This window comes from Nestor notabilis, unplaced genomic scaffold (genome assembly GCF_000696875.1).
Source record: "Nestor notabilis isolate BGI_N333 unplaced genomic scaffold, ASM69687v1 scaffold762, whole genome shotgun sequence".
Taxonomy (NCBI): domain Eukaryota; kingdom Metazoa; phylum Chordata; class Aves; order Psittaciformes; family Psittacidae; genus Nestor; species Nestor notabilis.
In genome coordinates, this window is record NW_009918537.1 from 72,907 (window position 1) to 94,221 (window position 21,315).

Consider the following 21,315-nt stretch of genomic DNA (forward strand, 5'->3'; position numbering starts at 1 on the left):
TTAGAGCACTTTTAAAGGAAAACAAAAGATCTGAGCAAATATAAGGTATCTCTGTTGTAGCATTCAAATTATGAAAAACTCTCTTGACTCTTACTATAGGCACTTGTGTGATCCTAGTGCCAAAAGTTTAGTCCTGTCTGTTTAATAAAGTACTTGGCTTTGCCAAGAGGTTAGTTTTCAGTGCACAACCATGCAAAGTAGTTATTGCTCTCATTTATGATGTTATAACAGTTAAAGAATCAATAAAGTTTTCTGTAGTCTCAAAAGTGACCTTAAGTGAAAGAAAGAAACAATAAATAAAACATTAGTTAAGTAAACACTTTCTATTTTGGCAATATGGAATTCAGTCTCTGTTTTGCATGTTGTGACGCCCTTGACAATTTACATGGATGAGCCCATAAGTGACTGTCTTCTAAAATACAGCAACTTTGTTACGTAAATCACAAATGTACCTTTTTATTTTTTGCCTTTTTTAAAAAGTTCATTTAAATCTATTTCATCTGTATTTCAAATATTTTTTAATTCAGTGTGGCAGGAGAAAGAGTACCCAACAATTTTTCTTAACATTGGAGATACTTCCACTTTCTAAAGCTGCTTTCAGTTTTACAACCGTTGAGTTTCCATCACAGATTTTCAACGGTATCTTTTCCCAAAATTATATTTGTAGCTGGCTTGGGAAAGTAATTATTTGGATATTTGAGAACAACTAGGATGAAGGATAATGTCCTGATTTCAAAGATTTCTTTTTCTGGGAAAAACACAAATTTCACCAGATAAATGAAGACTTAGGTAGTGTACATGCGGAAAGAGATGGAAATAAGGTTACCTGTGCAAACTTTAATTTTAATTTCTTGACCTTTTATGCTTAACTATACATCCTAAAAAACTTAAAATGTTTTTTGCTTTGTTGGGATTTTTTTTTTTTTTTTTTTTTTTTTTGCTACATAATAATTTGGCTATCAGGTTTTTAACTGATGTAAATTTTTTCTTCAGCTTACCATGGATACAGTCCTATGATGGAATGCCCTCAAGGCTACAAGAGGATCAATGCTACATTTTGTCAAGGTAAGACAGTGCCTACAATTGATTGTGTTTAGTTTGAGTTTCAGTTTTCAGTGACATAATGCTTTGATATTTATGACTTAGATGAATTAATCCAGTTCATTGATTTGCGATTCGGGAAAAAAATGTTGAGGCTACTTTTAATTCTTTCCAAATATTGGCAACTCCATAGAGTGGGGTTTTTTTGCTCCAGGGCAAAAAAACTTTTAAAAACTTTACATATAGTCTCATTTTCTTTGATGTATAAAGATGACTTCATATAGATTCATTTACTTTGTTTTTCAATAGAAATATATTGTTCAGTCAGTTCTTTTGCTAAACAGTGAACCTGCAGACTTACTCAGTTAAGTCAGATGAAACTAGCAATAGAGGACAATTTTATAATCATGAAAGTACAGAGTAATCAGAGAATGATTCTTTTGGACATAAGAGGTTAGACATAACAGTACTGAGAGAAGACAGATGATGTCACTGGAAAATGGAAATAAAAAACCACTCATACCTGGCTGCCATGTAAAGCAGTGACCCACGTACTTCAAGAAGGTGCATAGTGCAGGTGACAATGTATGGAGTGTCCTGGTTTTGGCTGGGGTAGAGTTAATTACCTTTCTTAGTAGCTGGTACCCTGTGTTTTGGCTCTAGCCTCAGAATGATGTTGGTAACACACCGGTGTTTTAGCTGTTGCTAATTAGTGCTTACTCGTAAGTCAAGCACTTTTTAGTTTCCTGTGCTCTGCCACTGCAGAGTAAGGAGGTGCACAAGAAGCCAAGAGGGAGTACAGCCAGGACACCTGACCTGAACTGGCCAAAGGGATATTCCATACCATAGAATGCCATGCTCAGCATGAGAACTGGGGGGAGTTGGCTGGGAGCCACCAGTCACTGCCTGGGGAGAGGCTGAGCATCGGTCAGTGGTTGGTGAGCAATTGTATTGTGCACCACTTGTGTTTCTTGGGGTTTATTCCTGTCTCTTTTATTTATAGTAATAATAATATTTTACTTTAGTTATTAAACTGTTCTTACCTCAGCCCATGGATTTTACCTTTTTCCAGTTCTCTTCCCCATCCCATGAGGGGATGGGGGGCACAGGGAGCAAGTGGCTGTGTGTACTTAGTTGCTGGCTGTGGTTAAACCATGACACAAGTTAGACACTGCATAAGTTGTATTACTCAAAAATTATGCCCTCTATGTCCTGGCTGTAAGCATAGATGTTATCAAAACATACAGGGTTATGGGATCTGCATGATCATGCAGCTATACAGAAAGGCTTGGGGCATTTATATTCTCCTGGCCAACAGCATCTTTATCTGACGAGGCTGAACAGATATCTATAGACTTACGCTCATTCTTTCTGTGTATCTTGGAGCATTGAACAGATGTGCCAAATGAGGATGTTGGAAAAAGCTTAATTGCTTGTTCAACTTGTTTGGCACAGCTCAAGTAAACAAGAGAAAGGAGTTCTGAGAAGATGAGAGCAATCATGCAGTGGTGTTCTGGAGAGAGATTGAGAAAAGAAGGGAAGAATGAGTTCAAGTGAGGCTGATATTGACCTCTGGTTTGTTAGTCATTGTTGCCACTGCAAGGGTAAAAGATTCCAGCAAATAGTGGTGGTGGAGAGAAGGAGTAATTGGTGTTAAAGGATATATGTAGGCACTTTGGAGATAGAGTTAATTCTATGTAACTGAAAACTTTCAGTTAGCGCATCAATGGAGTGTGCAGCAGCCAGCCATTTCCAAAGAAATTGCTTTGTCAACCAAAAGAATACAGTTTGTAGAGCACTAAATGCAAACATCACACTGCTTCCACTGCTGAGGGAGACGTGAGCTATTATCTGAAGGAGTAGCCACTTGAGCCTTCCTGCTGCTCAGTTCTTTACCTAGCTGGTGGTTTCCCTGCTTGCAGGGGAGGGGCATTTGGAGGGTTGTGGGAGAAAACCGGGTTGGGTTAAAACAATAAGAAAACTAAATGGAGCTGAGCTGCAAACTACATCTCAAGGGCTCTTCCCTGGTCTGCAGTGAAAGACTGTAGAGTCCCCTTAATAATTTGTACATAGTTATACTACAAGAAATATGAGGCTTTAAATAGTTTTATTTATTACTGCTATCATTATCCCAGAAGAGAGAGCACTGTAGATTAAATATAACTTGTAATTAATTCATGCAAAATTATAACCTAGATTTTAATCACACAATCAGACAATCCAACCAGGAAGTAGACTGTTGATGAATTGAGGGTGGGGACAATATCTTAACTTTCTGGAGAGGACAGAGGGGATGACTGCTGCAGGCTCCTCTCATTGTCTTATTGAGGCTTGGGTGGCTTCTCTGTAATTTAGTCACCAACACACTCCAAAAAAGAGGTACAAATAAGGAAGGAACTGGGAGAAGAAATACCCATGGAACAAAGCCAGGATGAAATTTAGCCCCACTGAAGTAAGTAACAAGATTATAATTTTCTTTGAGGGTCAGGATTTTGACCACTCCTTGAACAATCATCAGGAAAGCTAGCTTTATTTGTGAAAGCTACTGGCAGGGTGCACTTCAGTCAGTGAAAAATGTGTTGTTTGTGTTTATCTGAAGCAGCCATGCTTTTCTAGAAGAGGACAGGGCTAAGAAAAAAAACAAAAAAACCCAGCTGTCTGTATCTCAAACATGGAGCAAAGCAGCAGCAATACCAGCAAAGAGAAGACTGTTTAAGCTGCTGGCTGGAGAGGATTCATGTTCTTGCAATAATCCTTACAATTAAATTGGAAAGGAGTGGCACAGCATGTCCATATGCAAGTATACATTTTAATTAGATTACTCCTTGCTGAAAGGGTGTGCATGCTGTGTCTATGCTCAGAAAGGGCCAGCATTGCCAGACCAAATAGTAATGGGGGATACATTTCTGAATCCCTGCCTGCAGCTAAAAGAGATTGCTATTTTCACCTAGATACTGTCCAACTTTCATTGCCTTTGAAAACTCAGGCCTAAAAGCTCAGTTAACCTTTTTTTCTACATTGTTTATGCAGTCAAAAGCCTCCTTAGTTTACAAAGCCTATGTAATATTAGTGTGATTAATAACCAGATCCTGGTTTTTTCCCTTTCAAGTGAGCGAACTAATGTAATGAAACATTCTTCTCTCTAATGTGTGTGTAGGACAACAAAGAACCATCTGTGGGTATGCTAATTTGAACAGTTTAGTGTAATTGCTATCGAGAAAGCTCCTGCTGCTGCCCCCCCCCCGCAGTAATTATCTTTTCAATGGGGTGATTTATTACATGTATGCACATGAATCCCCTGAGGCTGTCATTAAAACCAAAGCACAACTTATCAGAGCTGCAACTTCTTTGTCAGAATCCACATGCAATGGTTCCCTGTTTAGAATTATACTTACTGTTTCCTTCTGCTAATGGTTTTCTTGGAAAACTGAAATAGAATGAAGAAAACAGCTGGTAAAAAGGTTGGGTTTGTTTTTCAGGAAACTAACATATTGCCAATAGAGCACTTTAAAAATGTTATCTTGAAGAACTGGAAAAATACCTGAACACTTGTTTTTCAGTAAAGTAAAAAGTTGTGCATGGAAGTTCTTGAAAAGTCCCCATATGCTTAAAATTAAATGTATATGAGCATGCAGAAACTGGTATTTGTATGTTGATGGATCAGATTCTGTAACCATGTGGCCTAGGGACTTTGAGCTTTTTTCCCTCGGCTTCAGTGTGATTTAAAATAAATTTTGAAGGTATATTCTGCCATCCAACATTTGTTCCCTAAAATACAGTAATATGTGTTTCTCTGCATGTTGTTTATATATTTTATTACTATTGATAGAAGAGCTTTGCTTCATAAGAAATGCTATTTAATGTTACTTAGCTACCAGGTTAATGACTTTCTTTTAAAGTTCTTTCATGATGATCATACTGAGAAATAAATATATCTCCAGAAACTGGGCTGGGTTGCTGTTTGGACATTGATTATGTGTTTGAAAAGTGTGGCTCTGCAAACTTGAGTTCCAGTAAATTCCATGCAGAAGCACAAAATGAGTTGGATTGATTTCTCCTGCTGCTACTCTGTTAGCTCATGGAAATCAGTGGGTCATTTCTTAGAATAAGCAGCATTTTTTTCTGTAATTTAAAAAAAATATATATTGCAATTGTTGCATTAGCAACTAAACCATGTTGGGGTTTTTTATCCTTTGTTGTTCTCACTAATCAGGTTATTGTTGAAACAATCAACTATAATGGAGGCAGTAAAATCTGGAGATTATATTTTTCTTAGAACTGAGGATATTAATAGTGGTTAACAGTATAGCTATAGTAGAAACAGTTGGAACAGTATTTTCAGTGGTGTTAGTAAGTACAGTTATAATTTATTTTCATAGAATAAAAAATGATACTGAGCCAATTTGGAAGGCATTCAGTTAGATGGCACTCCCAGTGAAGCCTAGCTTATACCTTACCAGAATGAGTCAAATTTTCACAAATGACACAAATGATACATTCCAGTCTTCATTTGCAACATGAGATATTGTGCATATTAAAGCACTTAATGCATGAAAACATCTGTCAAGGCAGATTTTACTAAATAACATTTAATGACTGACCACTGGGTCATTTAATTAAGTTGTTGCCCAGTACTTCAGCGAATTCTAATTAGTATATAATTGATCTAGAAGGCTGCCTTTGCTTGAATACAACAATGTGTGGGTCTCTTGAAAGGCAAGTTGCTTGTTTTGCATCAAAAGGCGATAAATATTTTTCTTTTGGTTTCATAATATAGTCGTTTAAACAAAGTCAGTCAGTTTCTGAAAAGCATAGAAATCTGATTTCAGAGCTATGTGCAGAAGTCCTCCTTCAGAAATTTACTTTTCCATGGAGCTTAGGCCTGGATCAGCTGTGGGCTGTTGAGGTTGCTGGTGTCCTCTGGCACCAGGCACTTGGGACAGAGGGGGTAAGAAGGGCTGCAGTACTTTCTAGCCACGAGTTTGTTCTGAATATTTCAGTGCAGCTGTGAGGGCTGTGGTGGTCTGACTAGGCATTCTGCTTCTGCAGGTTCCCTTTCTTGGTCCAGTTTTCATAAGAATCTTCTGGGTATCACAACTGTCCTAGGTGGAGGCTCTTGTGTATTTAGTTCTTATACATAGTCATACATTGTTTTTAAAATTGTGAAATTATAAGTTATTTTCTTCTTTTTATGCATGTAATGTGACTTCAAAAATCTAAATTTTTCATTGTCTTTTGGATACAGATTTATTCACGTAATCAAAAAATCACCTACCAGATGTGTAAAGTAGAAAATGCACTGTATACAAAGGAGATATTATTCTTTCAAAAGAGGGATTATTTTAATTAATACTAAATCACTCCTTAGTTTTCTTCAGCGTTCTTTATGAAAATTTTAAATGTCATTTAGTTACTTCAACATAATACAGTAAAGAAAGCAAACCCTGATCCAGTTTGAATAGTTGACACTATCATTTCAGTTACCCATGCTCCTGAAAATAAAGTTAACTGTATTCTTTCCATGAATGGTTGCAATTCTTTCAAAAAACAAATTAAAGACTGTTTTTGTTTACATTTGCATTGTTCAAATTTCCTGTAGTGACTGCTGACTTTTTTGAACTCATAGACTGTTTTTTCTTGAACAAAAATATTTTCTTTAAAATGAATAGCTATATTTAAATAACATACAGTCAGAAGATTGTGGCTTTGACCAAAACACATTAATAGAATTGTGGTTTTAAGTTAAATGTTTAAATGTGGTTAAATGCACCAAGCTGTGATGATTTGATGAGCATAAATTCCGTATGTAACGCATGGAGATGAAAGAATGAGTATTATAGGAATGTTTCAAATTCCAGTGTGTCTGTGACCAAATATGGACCTTACTTGCTATCTGAAAAGGGTAGAGAGTGGACTCGCTCCGTGTCTCCAAATGAGCTACAAGGCTGAAGGCAGAGAAGACAGCTTTACACCACCTTAGTATTTCCTGTGATTCTGCATTAGGCCAGCTGGGACTGGGTGGTCTGAAGAGCTGTTATAATGGTTAGCAGAGCCAAAACACAGCGAACTTCTCTTCCTAAGTACTCTTCCAGCTGCAGGCTGCCAAAGGGAAACACTACAGAGCTGATATTCTAACCATCAGCTTTTGTAGGCTGGTCTATGGCAGAACAGCTCTTTGCTGATCACCTAGTCCTTCTGCACTACTGCTCTTGTCTATAGCAGGCATCAACCTCTGCAGGTTGTGTTGGCATGTTAGTAAGACCACTAGGCTGTGAAGCATTTTCATATTTGCTTGCTGAGGAATCTAGTAAAGTATTTCAGAAAATAGGCAAATTAAAGGACATTGCAGTAGCTTTATGATGCACCCAGTAAATCACTTGGCATGTTTTACTGTAACCAAGCAAAGCATATTCTTTCAGCAGTGACAGGTACAGATCTTGTTATAAGTAGGAGCAGGATTTTTTCCTAGGATTGGATGTTTACACTTGACATGGTTTGTTATCCTTGGAGAAAGGATACTCAGGCTAAATTATGGTGTCATTAATCCTGGAATAAAGCTGAAATGATTCACTTCCTGCATGTGATTGAATTAGGCCATTTCTCAAGGAAAGTTAGGAGAACACTGCATGTACATTTCCAGTAAAGAACCAAAGTAGTGTTGAACTGCAGCTGATGCGGTCCCAAAGACTGCTTTAATCTACTTTAAAAGCCACTGTAGAATTGGCAAAAGCAGGCAGAACACTGGAAGATAATACCTTCAGCAGCATGTCTTCACAGAGTTCTTCCACGCATCTCGTCATACAGTGGAGAGATTATACTACATTGAATCCTTTTGTACACAAATACCAATACCTTAGCTGGAGAGAAACCTTCCATTGGATGTATAAATGCTTTGTCACTTAAATTTAAGTACCTTGGAACAGAATTAGATCCCATATCTAACTTTTCTCCTTTTTAAAATTTTGATGCATATATTTCCAAGTCATCACAATTCCCCAGTGTGCAATGCATGTGAGAGCTAAACAAGTAAATCAGTGCTTGAGTAAAAGAGCCCAACCCTCATAACAGAGACATTGACAAGCCACTGGGGTTTTGAATCTTTAAGCGAGGAAGAACTCTTTATAGAAAAGTATTAAGTAAGTGTTAAGGTTTTTCCCGAAGTTTTCTGGCTTTTGATTTCTTCTTGGCTCTTCAGTCCTTCCCGAAATCACAGTTATTAGAAGAAAATAGCTTTTTGTATTAGCTGTTGCCTGCACTTAGACTTAATGAAATTTAATTTAATATTGTGATATTTAGCCCATGCAATTGCAAATATGTATGTGTGTGTGGTCATGAGTTCTTCATCTGATTCTGTAAAATATTTGTGGAACAAAATTCAGGTAAAGTACTTTAAAAACACACTTGTGTTTTGGGGTATTTCAGATGTGAAACCTTGAAGATTGCCTTGCCCTGGATACAAATCTACGTAAAATGTCTTTGTGAACTTTCTTATATAGCAAGGAGGAAAAGCCATGAGTAAAGTAAACATTCATTTTGATATCTGAGTTATCCTTTCATTTCCATCTTCTGTCTACTAATTAAAGTATGTAAAGTTCTTTGAAGATGAAGTTGGTTTTGGACTTAGTAAAACTACATATAATTATCATGGTTTATAACAAGTTCAATGTTAGCATGTGCTTTCTTGTTTAAATCCATGCCATTTTACAGTGTTCCCATCTTCCTCCTTTTCTTCGGTTTGGTTTTGAAGGAGTTTTTTGCAAGTCATGAAGATCACTTCATTCATAGTCACACTCTTCACATGAGCAGACAAGTATTCAGCTAGGAAACTGTTGTTTTAGTTTATTTTCTTTCCCCAGGAAATTCAGTGGCAGTGAGTAATTTACACTGCATTTTTTGCAAGCAGGTTGACCTGACACCCAGTAGACCTATAAAAATCTGTGGGAAGGTATCAAACTAACTGTTGTTGTTAAGAGAGCCTGGTTTAAGTTCTCCTTAGTGGGGAAGATTGTAGGATAGATTAGAAGCGATTTGGTTACAGTGTCCGGCTTGTTTAAAGCAGGGAGGCTGCATAGCTCTGGAGGGAAGTGTGGTGGCTGACCTCACCATAGATCAAGCTGTGTGCTTAGAAGAGGGTACAGGAGGAGCTGAGACACAGCAGTCTCATCTGTACAGCACTGCAGCACCACTGTCAAGACCCTGGTTAAGGCAAAGCTTCTGTGCATTTGGATGAACTTGAGAGAATGGAGTCACCAACAGGGCCTCTATGGTGGCATGTGGCTTCCTCTGCCATCTCAACAGATCCAAAGCAAGAGTAAAGCTTTCATTTCTTGAGAGACGAACTACCAAATCTAGGAGCACATTGTGTCAAAGACCAGTTCTGTGTATTAGACATGTATAATACTAAAGGCAACAGCAAAGTATCAGGCTGTCAGTCAGTGCAGAATGACAATGTTGCTTTCATGCCAGTGGGGTTACACCAGTTTATTACCATTGAGAAGGGTCAAGACATTCACATTATCAAGCACCTATTAAAAAAATCTATTAAAAAAATCAGTGCTTTATTTGCAAGTTCTTTATAAATCATAAATAACAGCCCCCACTGTGTTTGCTGTGGAGCCATGCAAGGTGCTGTGTGGAAAAGCTTCTTGCTTAACTGTTGGGGTTTTGGGTTTTTTCCCCTCTATCACATACACAAAGGCATTTTACCAGTAAAACTTCATTACTCAGTTTTTCTTGAAAACTGAAAATTAATATTTAGTTGGTTTTCTTTAGAAAGCTTTGTTTACATTTGTATGGTTTTATAGTACTGCTACGTAACCCCTTAAAATATTTTCACTGTGTAGGTGAATGTGTTTGATCAAATCACTCCGCAAGCATGTTGTCAGTTTGTACTTCTGCACAACAAAAGACAGAAAACTTTATTCAGACAACTTTAAAGTAGCTTTTTCTTTAGACTGTACAATGGAGCAAATGAATTCTTATTGCTATATTAATTTAAAACTGAAAAGTTTTTTATGTCCATAGACGAGAAAAAGAGGGCTAAAAAGAAAAAAGAAAGTCTGTTAATTTTGAATCAGATTTCCATCTGCCTGAGCAAGTTGATTCCAGTGCAATCTGCACAGCTGTGCAGGCTGGCAGGTGGTAGGAAACATTTTGGGTAGGTGGTCTTTTACCACAGTCTAAAATAAAGTGAAGTAGATAGTAAATTTGGAAGGGTTTTTGTTTTTAAACCAAAGTTGTTAAATAAACACTATTCTTACATGTATGTATGTTTCTCTTGAAAATCGCAAGTTTTTTGCTGGGATTTTTTTTTTGTGAGATTGATTTTTTTTGTTGTTGGTTTTGGGTTTTTTTGTTTGGTGGTTTGTTGGGTTTTTTTGTTTTGGTTGGTTGGTTGTTTTTTTTTTGGGGGGGGGGGGGGGTGGGGGGTTTTGTTTTTTTTTTTAAATGTTGATATAAGACTTTTTTTTATTTAACTTGCGGTTTGTTTCTATTTAATCCCTAGACAGGCTTGTGTAATTCAGCCTAGAGCATCAGTTTAGTAATTGTATGAGCTCACTGAGAAGACGTGACTTGGAAAAGAGGCATTGAAAATAATGAAGCTATGCAGAGGCATCAGAGCATTCACAATAAAGTTAACTTTAAAAAATTGATAAATTTAGCAAGAGGAATATCTGTATCAGGAATTCTAGGCAGAATATTCATTGATATTTACATCCATATAAGGTGGTACTTAAATGTAGCAGTGCCCACGTTAACTAGCAATAGCAGAGTACATGTGAATGGGGTATTACATTTTTAAATACTAGATGTACAAGAGCAGTTCATCTGGGAAGAGATTTAATACATTGGCAATAATGACAGCATCTGTGAATGTTTCCTGCAGAATAGTTGAATCATTTGGAAAGAAAGATGACTGTGTACTGAAGAATTATAGGAAGTTCCCTTTACCTGTAAATTAGCCACTTAAGTAAACAATGCCATGAAATCTTCACTATTAGTAGGCAAAACTCTAAAACAGGATTCTCCCAGTAGCACCAGATGTATCCAATAAATTCCTATGCAAGTATTTCCCAGCAGTAATATAAAATAAAGTTCAGATCTGTAAAAACATGCATAATTTCTATTTAGACATTTAAATTCAATTTACTTTAAAATTCACAATTACAGTTTATCTGTATAAAGACTTAAATATAATCTATGCTGAAAAAAAATTTATAAAATCCAAGTAGCATAGATTTCCTACTAAATATTCAGGATCACTCAGATAGCTGAAGTCTGTAACCTGTAACCAGAATTTGTTTAAAGTGCAAAGCCAGATTCCCCTTCTGTAGAACAGGGGTATTTTTTCTTTCATTTTACTGTGTGTATATATATATATATATATTCATTTCAGTTCAGTAGCTAAGTTGAAGTTGAAACACCACTTGAGACACCATTTTTATCATCTACGACATACATAGTTCTACAAACTTAAAAGGTGTGGTTTGTTTGAGAAGTATGGATAATACTAGTGTTGTGAATAAAATTATTCAAATTCAAGTTAGAAAGCAGGTTTCATGATTTTTTTTCCTCTCATCTACCTGTGTCTGTGCAAGATTTTATTTTTTTACATGCCTATAAATTTATCCATACATAGATTTTTTTTAAATATTCCTTAAAATGAAGCTTGATGCAAACAATGAGTAAATGAAAAATGCATCATTAATCCTTTTAAATGTTGAAAATATAAATGCGCTTCTGTTAAGCTGTATGTTATAGAACGATAGAGTTCTCCTATATAGGAATGAAGAGTGCCAAATTCTTCATAATGTTAACATATAAGCAAATAGCAATGTAATGGTTAACAAACAAGAGACTTGGTCTTTCCTTGAAAGTAAGACCTATAAAATCAGAGTCAAACTAATATTATTTAAAATAAGTCGTCTTTTTCGGTGATTTAAAATTTAAATTTTAAATTCATTAGACAAAGCATTTCTGCTAATGCTACATGGATCTATATTCCAGAGAAAGTGAAAAGAAAAAGCGGTATGTTATGTATGCCCTCCGGAGATTCCATTTTTTTTCTGGTAGTATAGGTTAATTTTCCTATTTAAAAAAAAAAAAAAAAAAAAGTATACTTAGAATTTGTAAAGGGAGAGGCTATTTCAATGTAGAAAGTGAGCAATTATTTTCACTATACATACCAGTGTCAACACCAATAAGTAACTAATACTAAACAATATAAACCAAAAGTCAGATAAGAATATAAAGCACAGAGCTTGTTAAAAATAAATATCTTAATATTCAATTTTTTATATCATTCTTCCATCTCGTAATTTCTCCAATGTTTTTCCTCTTCTTCCTCTTCCAAAATTTGTATGTGCTTTTTGCACATGTGTGTATGTAATTTGTGTGTATTTGTGTTGTGAATATTCACTTTGAAGTGAACTCAGATACTGAGATTTTCTTTTATTCAGTGTAAAGCGTGCTGTCTCTTCCTCTATCTTGTTTCTGATGACAGTCAGTACTTCATCAAACCAAGTAGAATTCTTCCATGGTTTAGCATCTGAGGACTGATCTGACAACCCAAATTTCCAACAGGTAGAAAATTCAGTAGCGGATTATTGGGTGTTCCAGTATTTGCTTTGTTATTAGCTTCTAGGTATTTCATAGTCTTCTCTTCCATTGTGTTCCTTGTTGTGCCTAATGTTTGAAAACAGAGCTAGCAGTATGTCCTTTCCTCCTGACAGCTTTATGACCATATCAACATGTTTCTATTCAGGGATGCTTCAGTAATGTCTTTAGTTTGCTAGCTGCTAAGATTTAAGTTCATTCCTCATAATAGTCACAAAAGGTAATGGTATTGAAACAGAGAAGATCTTCGTTTCGGGATCAGTTGGCACTCTATAGATGCCTTCAATCGTATTTTGAGATTTCAGGGCAAAAGAAGGAACCTAGTCAGACTAAGCAACTGATGAAACGAAATATTTTTTGAGTGCATCAGAACAAGTCTAACTTACTAAATATTCCATATTAGTGCAATCCTTAAATAAGGTACTCCTGTGCTTTTGTGGGACATCTTCCCACTGAAAGATGGGATTAGATGGGTTAAAAGGCAGACTGCTGTAGGAGACTATTTCAGCAGGGTTTTGTGCTTTTTTTTTTGTGTATCAATCTCCTTTTTAGATAGTCCATTCCCTCTGAGGTCAGAAAGTCATGTAGTCTGGGAATTTCACTTGAAAATTCCTTTGAGGCAGAGCTGATCCTTTGTAATTCATGTGGCTTCCATCACATTTCATACAAAGTTCTAGGATATAAATTATCACTCTTTGTCATGTGTGGCTAAGTGCATAGATGTGAAGTTGATCCAGGTGGTGTCAAGATACTGGATTAGGTATAGCATTGGAAGAGCTGAGGCACAAGCTCAACACTGAAAATTTGGAAAAAATCACAACTGCTGGAGTCTGCTGTACCGTGAACTTAAGTTGTGCGCTCCTGTGTGGTGGGACAGGTAGTCATACTTGTGGAGAAAAACGAAGAATGTGGTCAGAAAATGGAAGATTCTTTCTGTAGGTTTCCAAAAGCAAACTCCAGCACATCTCTTATATTTTACATATTCAGCTTCTTACCCTCACTGATTGATAGTGTTGAATCAGGCAGCAACATACAATGAGGTCAAATAAAATGGTGAAGGTTTTAGAGGTTTTATAAAAACTAAGAGAAAGGTAATAAATATGATGTGTTTTAGATAAAATGATCACTGATACGTGATCTCCAATGAGCTAGTTGGAGTATCTGATTTCCACTTGTAGCTTATTTACCTAGCAAGGTAGGCATTTTTTCCTAGCTTAGGGAGGGAAAGTCTTACATATAAATAATGCACATAAATGCTGAAGTATGTTTATTTCAGCATGCAGACTCTGTTTTTCTGGAAGAGGAGACATGACAATTTATGACAGAGACATAAGGTTGGGGTATTTTCTTTTATTATTTTGTGGTTTTTATTATCAGTACAAGCTACTTGTTACTGTCCCCTTAATTAAAATCACAGTTTGGCTGACTTAGTTACCGATAGTATCCAGATGATTGTCAGAGAGGTCCTATTCTAAGAGTAAGTGAATTATGGGTACAGCCCCAAGCGTGATAAAGGCCTGAGGCCCAGTGCTTGGAACATGGGAGAATAAATCGGTGAGACCCTGAAAGGGACACTGATGCAGGTAGCCTGGGAACAGTAAACTTTGTCAAAGTAGTTGTTAATTATTACAAAGCTGAGTTTCCACGGATGCAATTCTCTTCACCCCATGTGTTGTTCTGCTCTTCCTGAAATATATTCATGGCATTTAGATGGTAAGCTCTTTAGGCTAGAGATGGTATTTTTGCATTGTGCTTCTTCCAGCACAATGAACCTTCGGGCACTACCAAATACAAATATCAAAAAAAATCCAAGCCTGAATTAAGTGTACTGTTTAAACTGCATAAAATACACTACATCACCGAAAACTTTGTCTATGCAAACAATTCACTGAGTCAGGAAAAGAGGGGTTGATAAGCCAGTCAAAGTGTATTTGTTTTTTAATTCAGACTACTTGAGAATGATGTATTAATGTGACTGTTGTTCTGTTATGTTCTCAGCAGTGTTTTAAAAGGTTATAAATCAAATGTCGTCAGTATGGGAAAAAGTTTTGTTTGGAGCGCTAATTTGTAATAGTTCTGCACGTATTTTTAGAAAAGATAACTTCTAAAGAAAGGAGAATATTAATGCATGTTTCACTATCTGATTATTTTCAATTTTCCCACAGATATCAATGAGTGTCAGTTACAGGGAGTTTGCCCTAATGGTGAGTGCTTGAATACCATGGGCAGCTACAGATGTACTTGCAAAATGGGATTTGTGCCAGATCCTACCCTCTCCAGGTGCATACGTAAGTAATAGTGCTAATCAAAGTACCAAAATAGATATTTAGTCGCACTTTAGATGAGGATTTATTTGATTAGGCCCAATTCTTCTAAGCTGTCTCTTTCTTGACATTCCTGCCTCATCTTATCAGCATATTCAGTTTATTGAGTGAGACTTCGTACTCGTGCCTCTTTTCTGTCTCTTTGTCCTGGCAGCCTTGGTCTCCATCAGTGACTATCCAGGATCCTTGCCATCTTCTGGTTTTCTTGTCACTAAACCTTCAAGGCCACATTCAGCCTCCTCATACACTCAGTCTTTCCCACCAGCTTGGATTTTCCTTCCCATGATTTTTTTCTTTTTTTCCCACTCTCCTAGTTTCCCGGCCAAAATCATCTTTGTGTCCTGCCCTCTCCTCTTCCACCTCTGCAGCTTTGACCTGGGTAGTTTCCATTGCTAAACATTTAGTGCAGGATGATCTTTGGCACATTTTCTTTCCGATTAAGAAGGATTAAAAATTAAGAAAGAATTTGGAGAAAGAGAAAGTTGTGAACAGCATGAATGCAGATAATTTCCTCTGTTAATCAGCTTTTACTTGGTTTAAAATCAATTACCTAAGCAAGAAGAAAAGAAAGCATAAAGAGCAACTAATTTTCTCGCTTTTAAGGGGGGTTTTTTTTGGAAAACATTTAAAAGTGAAAAATAACCTCATTTCCTAAGCTCCTTATCTATTTTGTAAAATATAGTCTAGAGCTGTAGGTGAATTTTTTCATTTTTTCAGCATGATTATCTTTCACTATGAATAAATGACACTCAATTACTGTGAATGTTTTTCAGTATTTTGAAGAATTTTTTAGGACTTACCAGTTTAGCACCAGACAAAAGGAGTTGGTTTTCATTTTTGATTTTACTTGTCATGTTGAAAATCAGATAGTCTTCATGTTTTTTGAGTTAAATGAATGCATTACCCAGAACTGTTAACTGTATGTTAAAGTGGATGCATAAATTAGAAAGCTGGGTGGATCTTAGCTTCCCGTTACCTCCTACTAGTCATAGCTTACGGTCTTTGGCTCTTCCACATTAAAACTAAGCATAACAAAATGTAAATATATAATTGTCTTTTTTATAATGTGTCATGTATGAATCTTAATCCTTTTGCAGTCTTAGTTATATAGCCTACTAAAAGCTGAATGTTCCAGTGGCTACATAGCTTGACACAACTGTATGTTGCCAGTGACTGACCCTACTCTTTAGCAGTTGGACTTGTGTACAAGTGACAGCGCTGATTCTGACCCTTAGTGGCAGCCTGGCAACTGCTGGTTTGGAAAATGTTTTGGGTTTTGGTTTTGGGAGTTGGGCTTTTTTATTCTTTAGAATATTTTTTATCCTTGGTCTAGGATGTTGTTTGATGCATAGTAAGAATCATGGCTTGAGATAGGTGTTTGAAATAAAACTTCTGTAGATGGTAATATTAATCCATTTAAGTGGTGTTGGAAATCTCGTGTTGTTTCTCTGTTTTGCTGTTCATATGAACAATGCCATCCTCTCTTCCACTTTCATTGCAGCTGATAATCCTGTAGTTGCTGAAGAGAAAGGACCCTGCTACCGGTTTGTTAGTGCAGGAAAGCAATGCATGCATCCTCTTTCTGTTCAGCTCAGCAAGCAGCTTTGCTGTTGCAGTGTTGGCAAAGCCTGGGGCCCGAACTGTGAGAAGTGTCCACTTCCAGGAACAGGTAAGAACTGACCATTAAAAATACAAACTCTTGCCCCCAGTCTGTGTTTGTTATGCATGCTTAAAAAAAAGAAAAAAATAAAACCCCAGGAACTGATTTGAAACAAGAAGTGTCCATCAGTAAATTATGAAAGTTCTTTACATGATAGTAGAATCACCCCATATATAGTAGTTTTGTTCAGAGGCATTTGAGATTAAAACAAAATAATTATCTTTGATATGTTGTGGTAGAATTCCAGATTAATGACACTTGCATCTCAGAATATGTCCTTGAACTTCGATTCTCCCTCACATGAAGATAAATTTATTGTACATTATATTCTGACTACAGATAAAGGCAAATTAACCCAAAATCTAATTAATATTCTTCAGTTGTTAAAGACACTAGTAAAAGGATGACAGCTTTTGAGAATTAGGTCACAGAAAGACATGTGTTGTAGTTTACAATTACAGTTAGTGGGATATGTATGGGAGTATCACTGCTTTCTAACTTTCCTTCATATCTTTACCATCCACTTTGAGGAATGTGCCAAGTACGGTTTCTTTACAAGAAACAAAGTTAAACATGTCATGCCACCGTTCACTTAAGCAATTGCTTACTTGATACATAAATCTTTACTTGTATTATTAGTACTCATTTGGTGTCTTGCTGGTTTTTAAATACGTAAGGACTTGGAAAACACCCTCCTGTTTGGTCACCACACTAACTTAGGCTGCTCATAGATTATAATACGACATATATTATACATTGCTGTTTTCAAGTATCTTCTGTTTCCTAATTTTGCTTAAAATTTAAATGACCAAGGTTGGAGTCTTTAGTCAAATCAGTTTGTCCAAATGTATGGTCAATTTTTTTTTTTTTAAAGCATCATTGATTTATGTAATATACATGATGTCCAGCCTGTTCAGTATTTTAGCATAGGTATTTGTAATGGTAATCCACTGCTCTTTCCAAAGTCACTGCAGATGTTACTGCTGTGATACAGGTCATGCATCTCTGTGGACTATTTTATAAAGATTCAGATTTTCAAAACCAGCTAGCTGCTCTGGGAAATCACAGCGAGCATCAGAGTCATGATGAGAGCAGCAGATTCCTTACATCTTTAAGTTGGGCTTGCAGAAGTGGAAGTGGCAAATATTTTTGAGCATTTCAGTTGATTTTTAAAGCCACTGTTTCCTGCTTGACTAAAGTCCAGTTCACTTTCAGATAAATAACATTTCTATGGCCTTTTACTGGAGTAAAAATATATTTTTCCTCAAATGACTCACAATTTAAGTGCAGATGTTTTACATTTAAGAGAATATTGCATAAGACTTTATGCCCAGTCGTGTGTATGCTGGAGCAGAAAATAAGTCTTTTTGTTGACTGCTCTCTAGTCATAAAAAATACATAATTGAATATTATGTGGAATTGGTTATTATAGTGGTTTTAGTTAATGAAAATATGTAAGAGAAAATCCATGAGTAGAAAATTCCGATGACCTGTGTGGGAAACACTTTTCCCATTTCATGACAACTTTCATGATTTAAAAACATGTTCCTTTCTATAACAGGTTAAATTCGTAATCTTTCAGAGTATTCTATGAAAATTGTGTGAAAGTGGAATACTCCAGAATGGGGTAAAGTATTTGCTGCAGCATCCCATGTTAATTTAGGAGGCATTGAATTAAGAAGTCATGGTCTCACTCCAATAGCTTTTAAAATATTTGTACAAAGTAGACTGGCTCAAAAAAAGAGACTGAGAGAGGCCAGGTTTATATACTCAGGTGTCAATAGCCCTTGTCAGAGAACATGACTTGAAACAAGATTTCCTACATCCTGAGTATGCATCAGAAGGGACAAGCATCAAATTTTCTCCTGGTTGACCAAGATTTCCATCTTCAGTTGGTGTTTTTGTGGAAAGTTTTAACACTAGCACTTCCCAGCAAAAAGTGTTCCAATATTTTGAATTCACTCAATTTAATCAGTTTGACCCTTCATCTTTTCTATTACTAGGACACCATCAGAACACAGTATGAAATTAATGCATACTGCAATTTAATGTAAAATTTATTGAATTCATCTGTGGCACACCTGAGCTGGTATTTTGTGGTTTTATTTTAAATACTATTTCGTTTTAAAACCCTCGTATTCAAAGCAGAATTTGTGAACTTACCAATGCCCCATTGGGCACGTCTCTTTAAGAAGCTGTAATATATGACATTAGGCAGATGGGAGACTAAATCTTTGGTGTTTCATCCCAACATAGCTTTACCTAGAGCAATGAGGACAATGAAGCACTGCCCCTTCAAGACTCTTGAAGGTCTCCCTGTCCCTAACAGAAGCATAGCTGTTACCTTTGATGGGGGGACCTGTATGTCTCTTTGATTGTAGTCTTCCACTAGGACTGCAAAACCTGGTATCATGTAGAGCAGCTGCAGAGATCAGAGCAAGTGTTGCTGCCTGACTTTCAGTAACGTTTTCTGTAGCAGCTTTATAAATGAGATTATTTCCCCTCTCTTACAGTGGTAATTTGTTTTTTTATGATTCCCATTTTGTTTTTTATCCAGCCCACTGAAGTCAGTGGAAAGACTTACTCAATTCAGTGGAATTTGGATCAGGGCTGGTATGAGGCCTCTGATGTAGTCAAATGGGATCCTGTGAATGAATGTTGTTACTGATTGATATTCTTCTGCTCCTTTAGTACAGGGGTGGTGAGCTTTTTTCCTTTGGTTTCTGCAAAAAAGAATGAGAGAATTAGTGATCTTCATTACTTGTGCTGTGTAGATGATTATGAAAATTTGCATATTTAAACTCATACTCAGAAAGGATATACAGTTTGAAGAGGATTAATACCAAAAAATTATCTTGCTATAATGATAGATTAAACATAACTGAAGAAAGATGTTAAACTGGAGTGTAAACCTCCTGGGAATAACACCCAGAACATGCTTCTGGGAGACTGCTCCATCAATGTAGCATGCAATGCATAGCTTGTCTTTAAGTAGTTTATGTAAAAATGTATATACAATATGAGATTAAATTTATTAGTGGTAGTCATTATATTTTCCACTATGTCAACATATTGCACTTTTAGACTCCTAAAAGGAATATTTTCCCATCCCAAATCTAGCTGCTTTTAAGGAAATCTGCCCTGGTGGAATGGGTTATACGGTTTCTGGCCCTCACAGAAACAAGCTATATCATCACCCTGCAGTTAGAGTACAGCCACCTGTCATTGGCAAGACCCCGATTACTCAACCTGTTGCTAAAGGTACTTCTCCTCCACCTCTCCCAGCAAAGGAAGAGCCAGTGGAGGCACTGACCTTCTCACAGAAAAGTGAGACTGAGATGGCTGTGCAAGAAGGTGAGAGTGGAAAAATTTAGTCTTTCTGTATTTCTCTGCATGTGTCTTCAATGGTATGCTTCTTCACGAACGTACAGTGCGGGAGAGGTGTCACTTCCCTCACAGAGTCATGCAGTGTATTGTGTTACATGTTTACTTCTGAAATTTTATGTAGAGCTCGTACCAGATGCTGAGAACACCATGAAGAGAGAGAGACACTGCTTTTTTCTCACTATTTCTTTTAGGATTTAGTGGTATTTGGGGTGGCAGAAGCATCTTCCATCTATACACTCCCATATTAGCACTACCTGATGTTGGCATGCATCCCTTTCCTGTGCTCTGCTTTCACCCCTGCAGCTTTGTGCTCCCTTGGCATGACCATGTTGGATCAGCCCCTTTCTGCTGCACCATTTAATTATTTGTTGACTCCTCTAAGATATTTTTCTCATTTTCTGCAAGCAGCTGAAATTGTCCTGAGTAGAAATAAGTGCAGAAGCAAAGAAATACAGAAAGCAGCACTATTATGCAAACTTTGCATATATTATGCAAACTGTAGACAAGAAGCAATACACTGCTGAAGAACCCTCTCACGATACTATGTATTTAATAGGTGTATTTTCAAGTAGCAATTATGTATCTGTATATCAGACCACTCTTAGAAAGAGTTTCAATCAGCTGACTTTGCAAAATTCTGTGCAACACAGGTTACTTCCCAGTTAAGATTACTGCTCTGGATTTGCTTTCAAGAAGAAAGGGGAGTTAAACTGAATCTGGAAAGGAAAATAAGACATTTAAATATACTTACAAACTGTGATGGATTATAAAATCTCAGATGAAGCTCTCAACTTTTGTGTGTTACAAAGTGGTGGATCATTTGCCTAAAATATTACTTCGGTAATGAGAAACTTTGCCACATTCTAGTAAATCTTAAACCAAAGAATGTGGAGAAAAAAGGGAATATTGTTATTTTAAATTAATACCTTTAAAAAACATGTTTACTCCAAGTCAGTAATGACACAGCTTTTAATTTTATATTTCATTTTTTGATATGTTTGCATTTGGAATTTGTGACATTTTGTTAGAAGTTCTCTCAGTTCTGATAATCAGCCTGCCCGCGAGTACTGAAGAACCTAGAGCAAGAAGAGTGATTTATTTATTTATTTATTAAACCAATCCTGTGGAAAATGTTGATTGTGAGAAGAAAAATATTCTTTCGTTTTTTCAGTTTTTTATAGAAGAATGTAGATTTTCATCAATAAGGGGGAAGTTCAAAAAAGGCAAACTGCAATGGAAAATATAAACTGCTATGAAATTTCTAATTCTCCTTCCCAGAAAAGAGTC

At 36.4% G+C, this 21,315-nt stretch overlaps 1 protein-coding gene across 1 annotated transcript in view; it reads left to right on the forward strand.

The window, feature by feature from the left end:
- The window catches only part of LTBP1 (latent transforming growth factor beta binding protein 1), a gene marked incomplete at its 3' end in the record, with an annotated part of 105,829 nt that overhangs the window by 40,654 nt on the left and 43,860 nt on the right, over positions 1-21,315 (forward strand). Inside the window, exons 5-8 of the mRNA XM_010009747.1 lie at positions 994-1,065; positions 14,823-14,945; positions 16,483-16,650; positions 19,762-19,995. Of these exons, the coding sequence (XP_010008049.1) occupies positions 994-1,065; positions 14,823-14,945; positions 16,483-16,650; positions 19,762-19,995 (597 nt within the window). The remainder of the gene's footprint in view (positions 1-993; positions 1,066-14,822; positions 14,946-16,482; positions 16,651-19,761; positions 19,996-21,315) is intronic.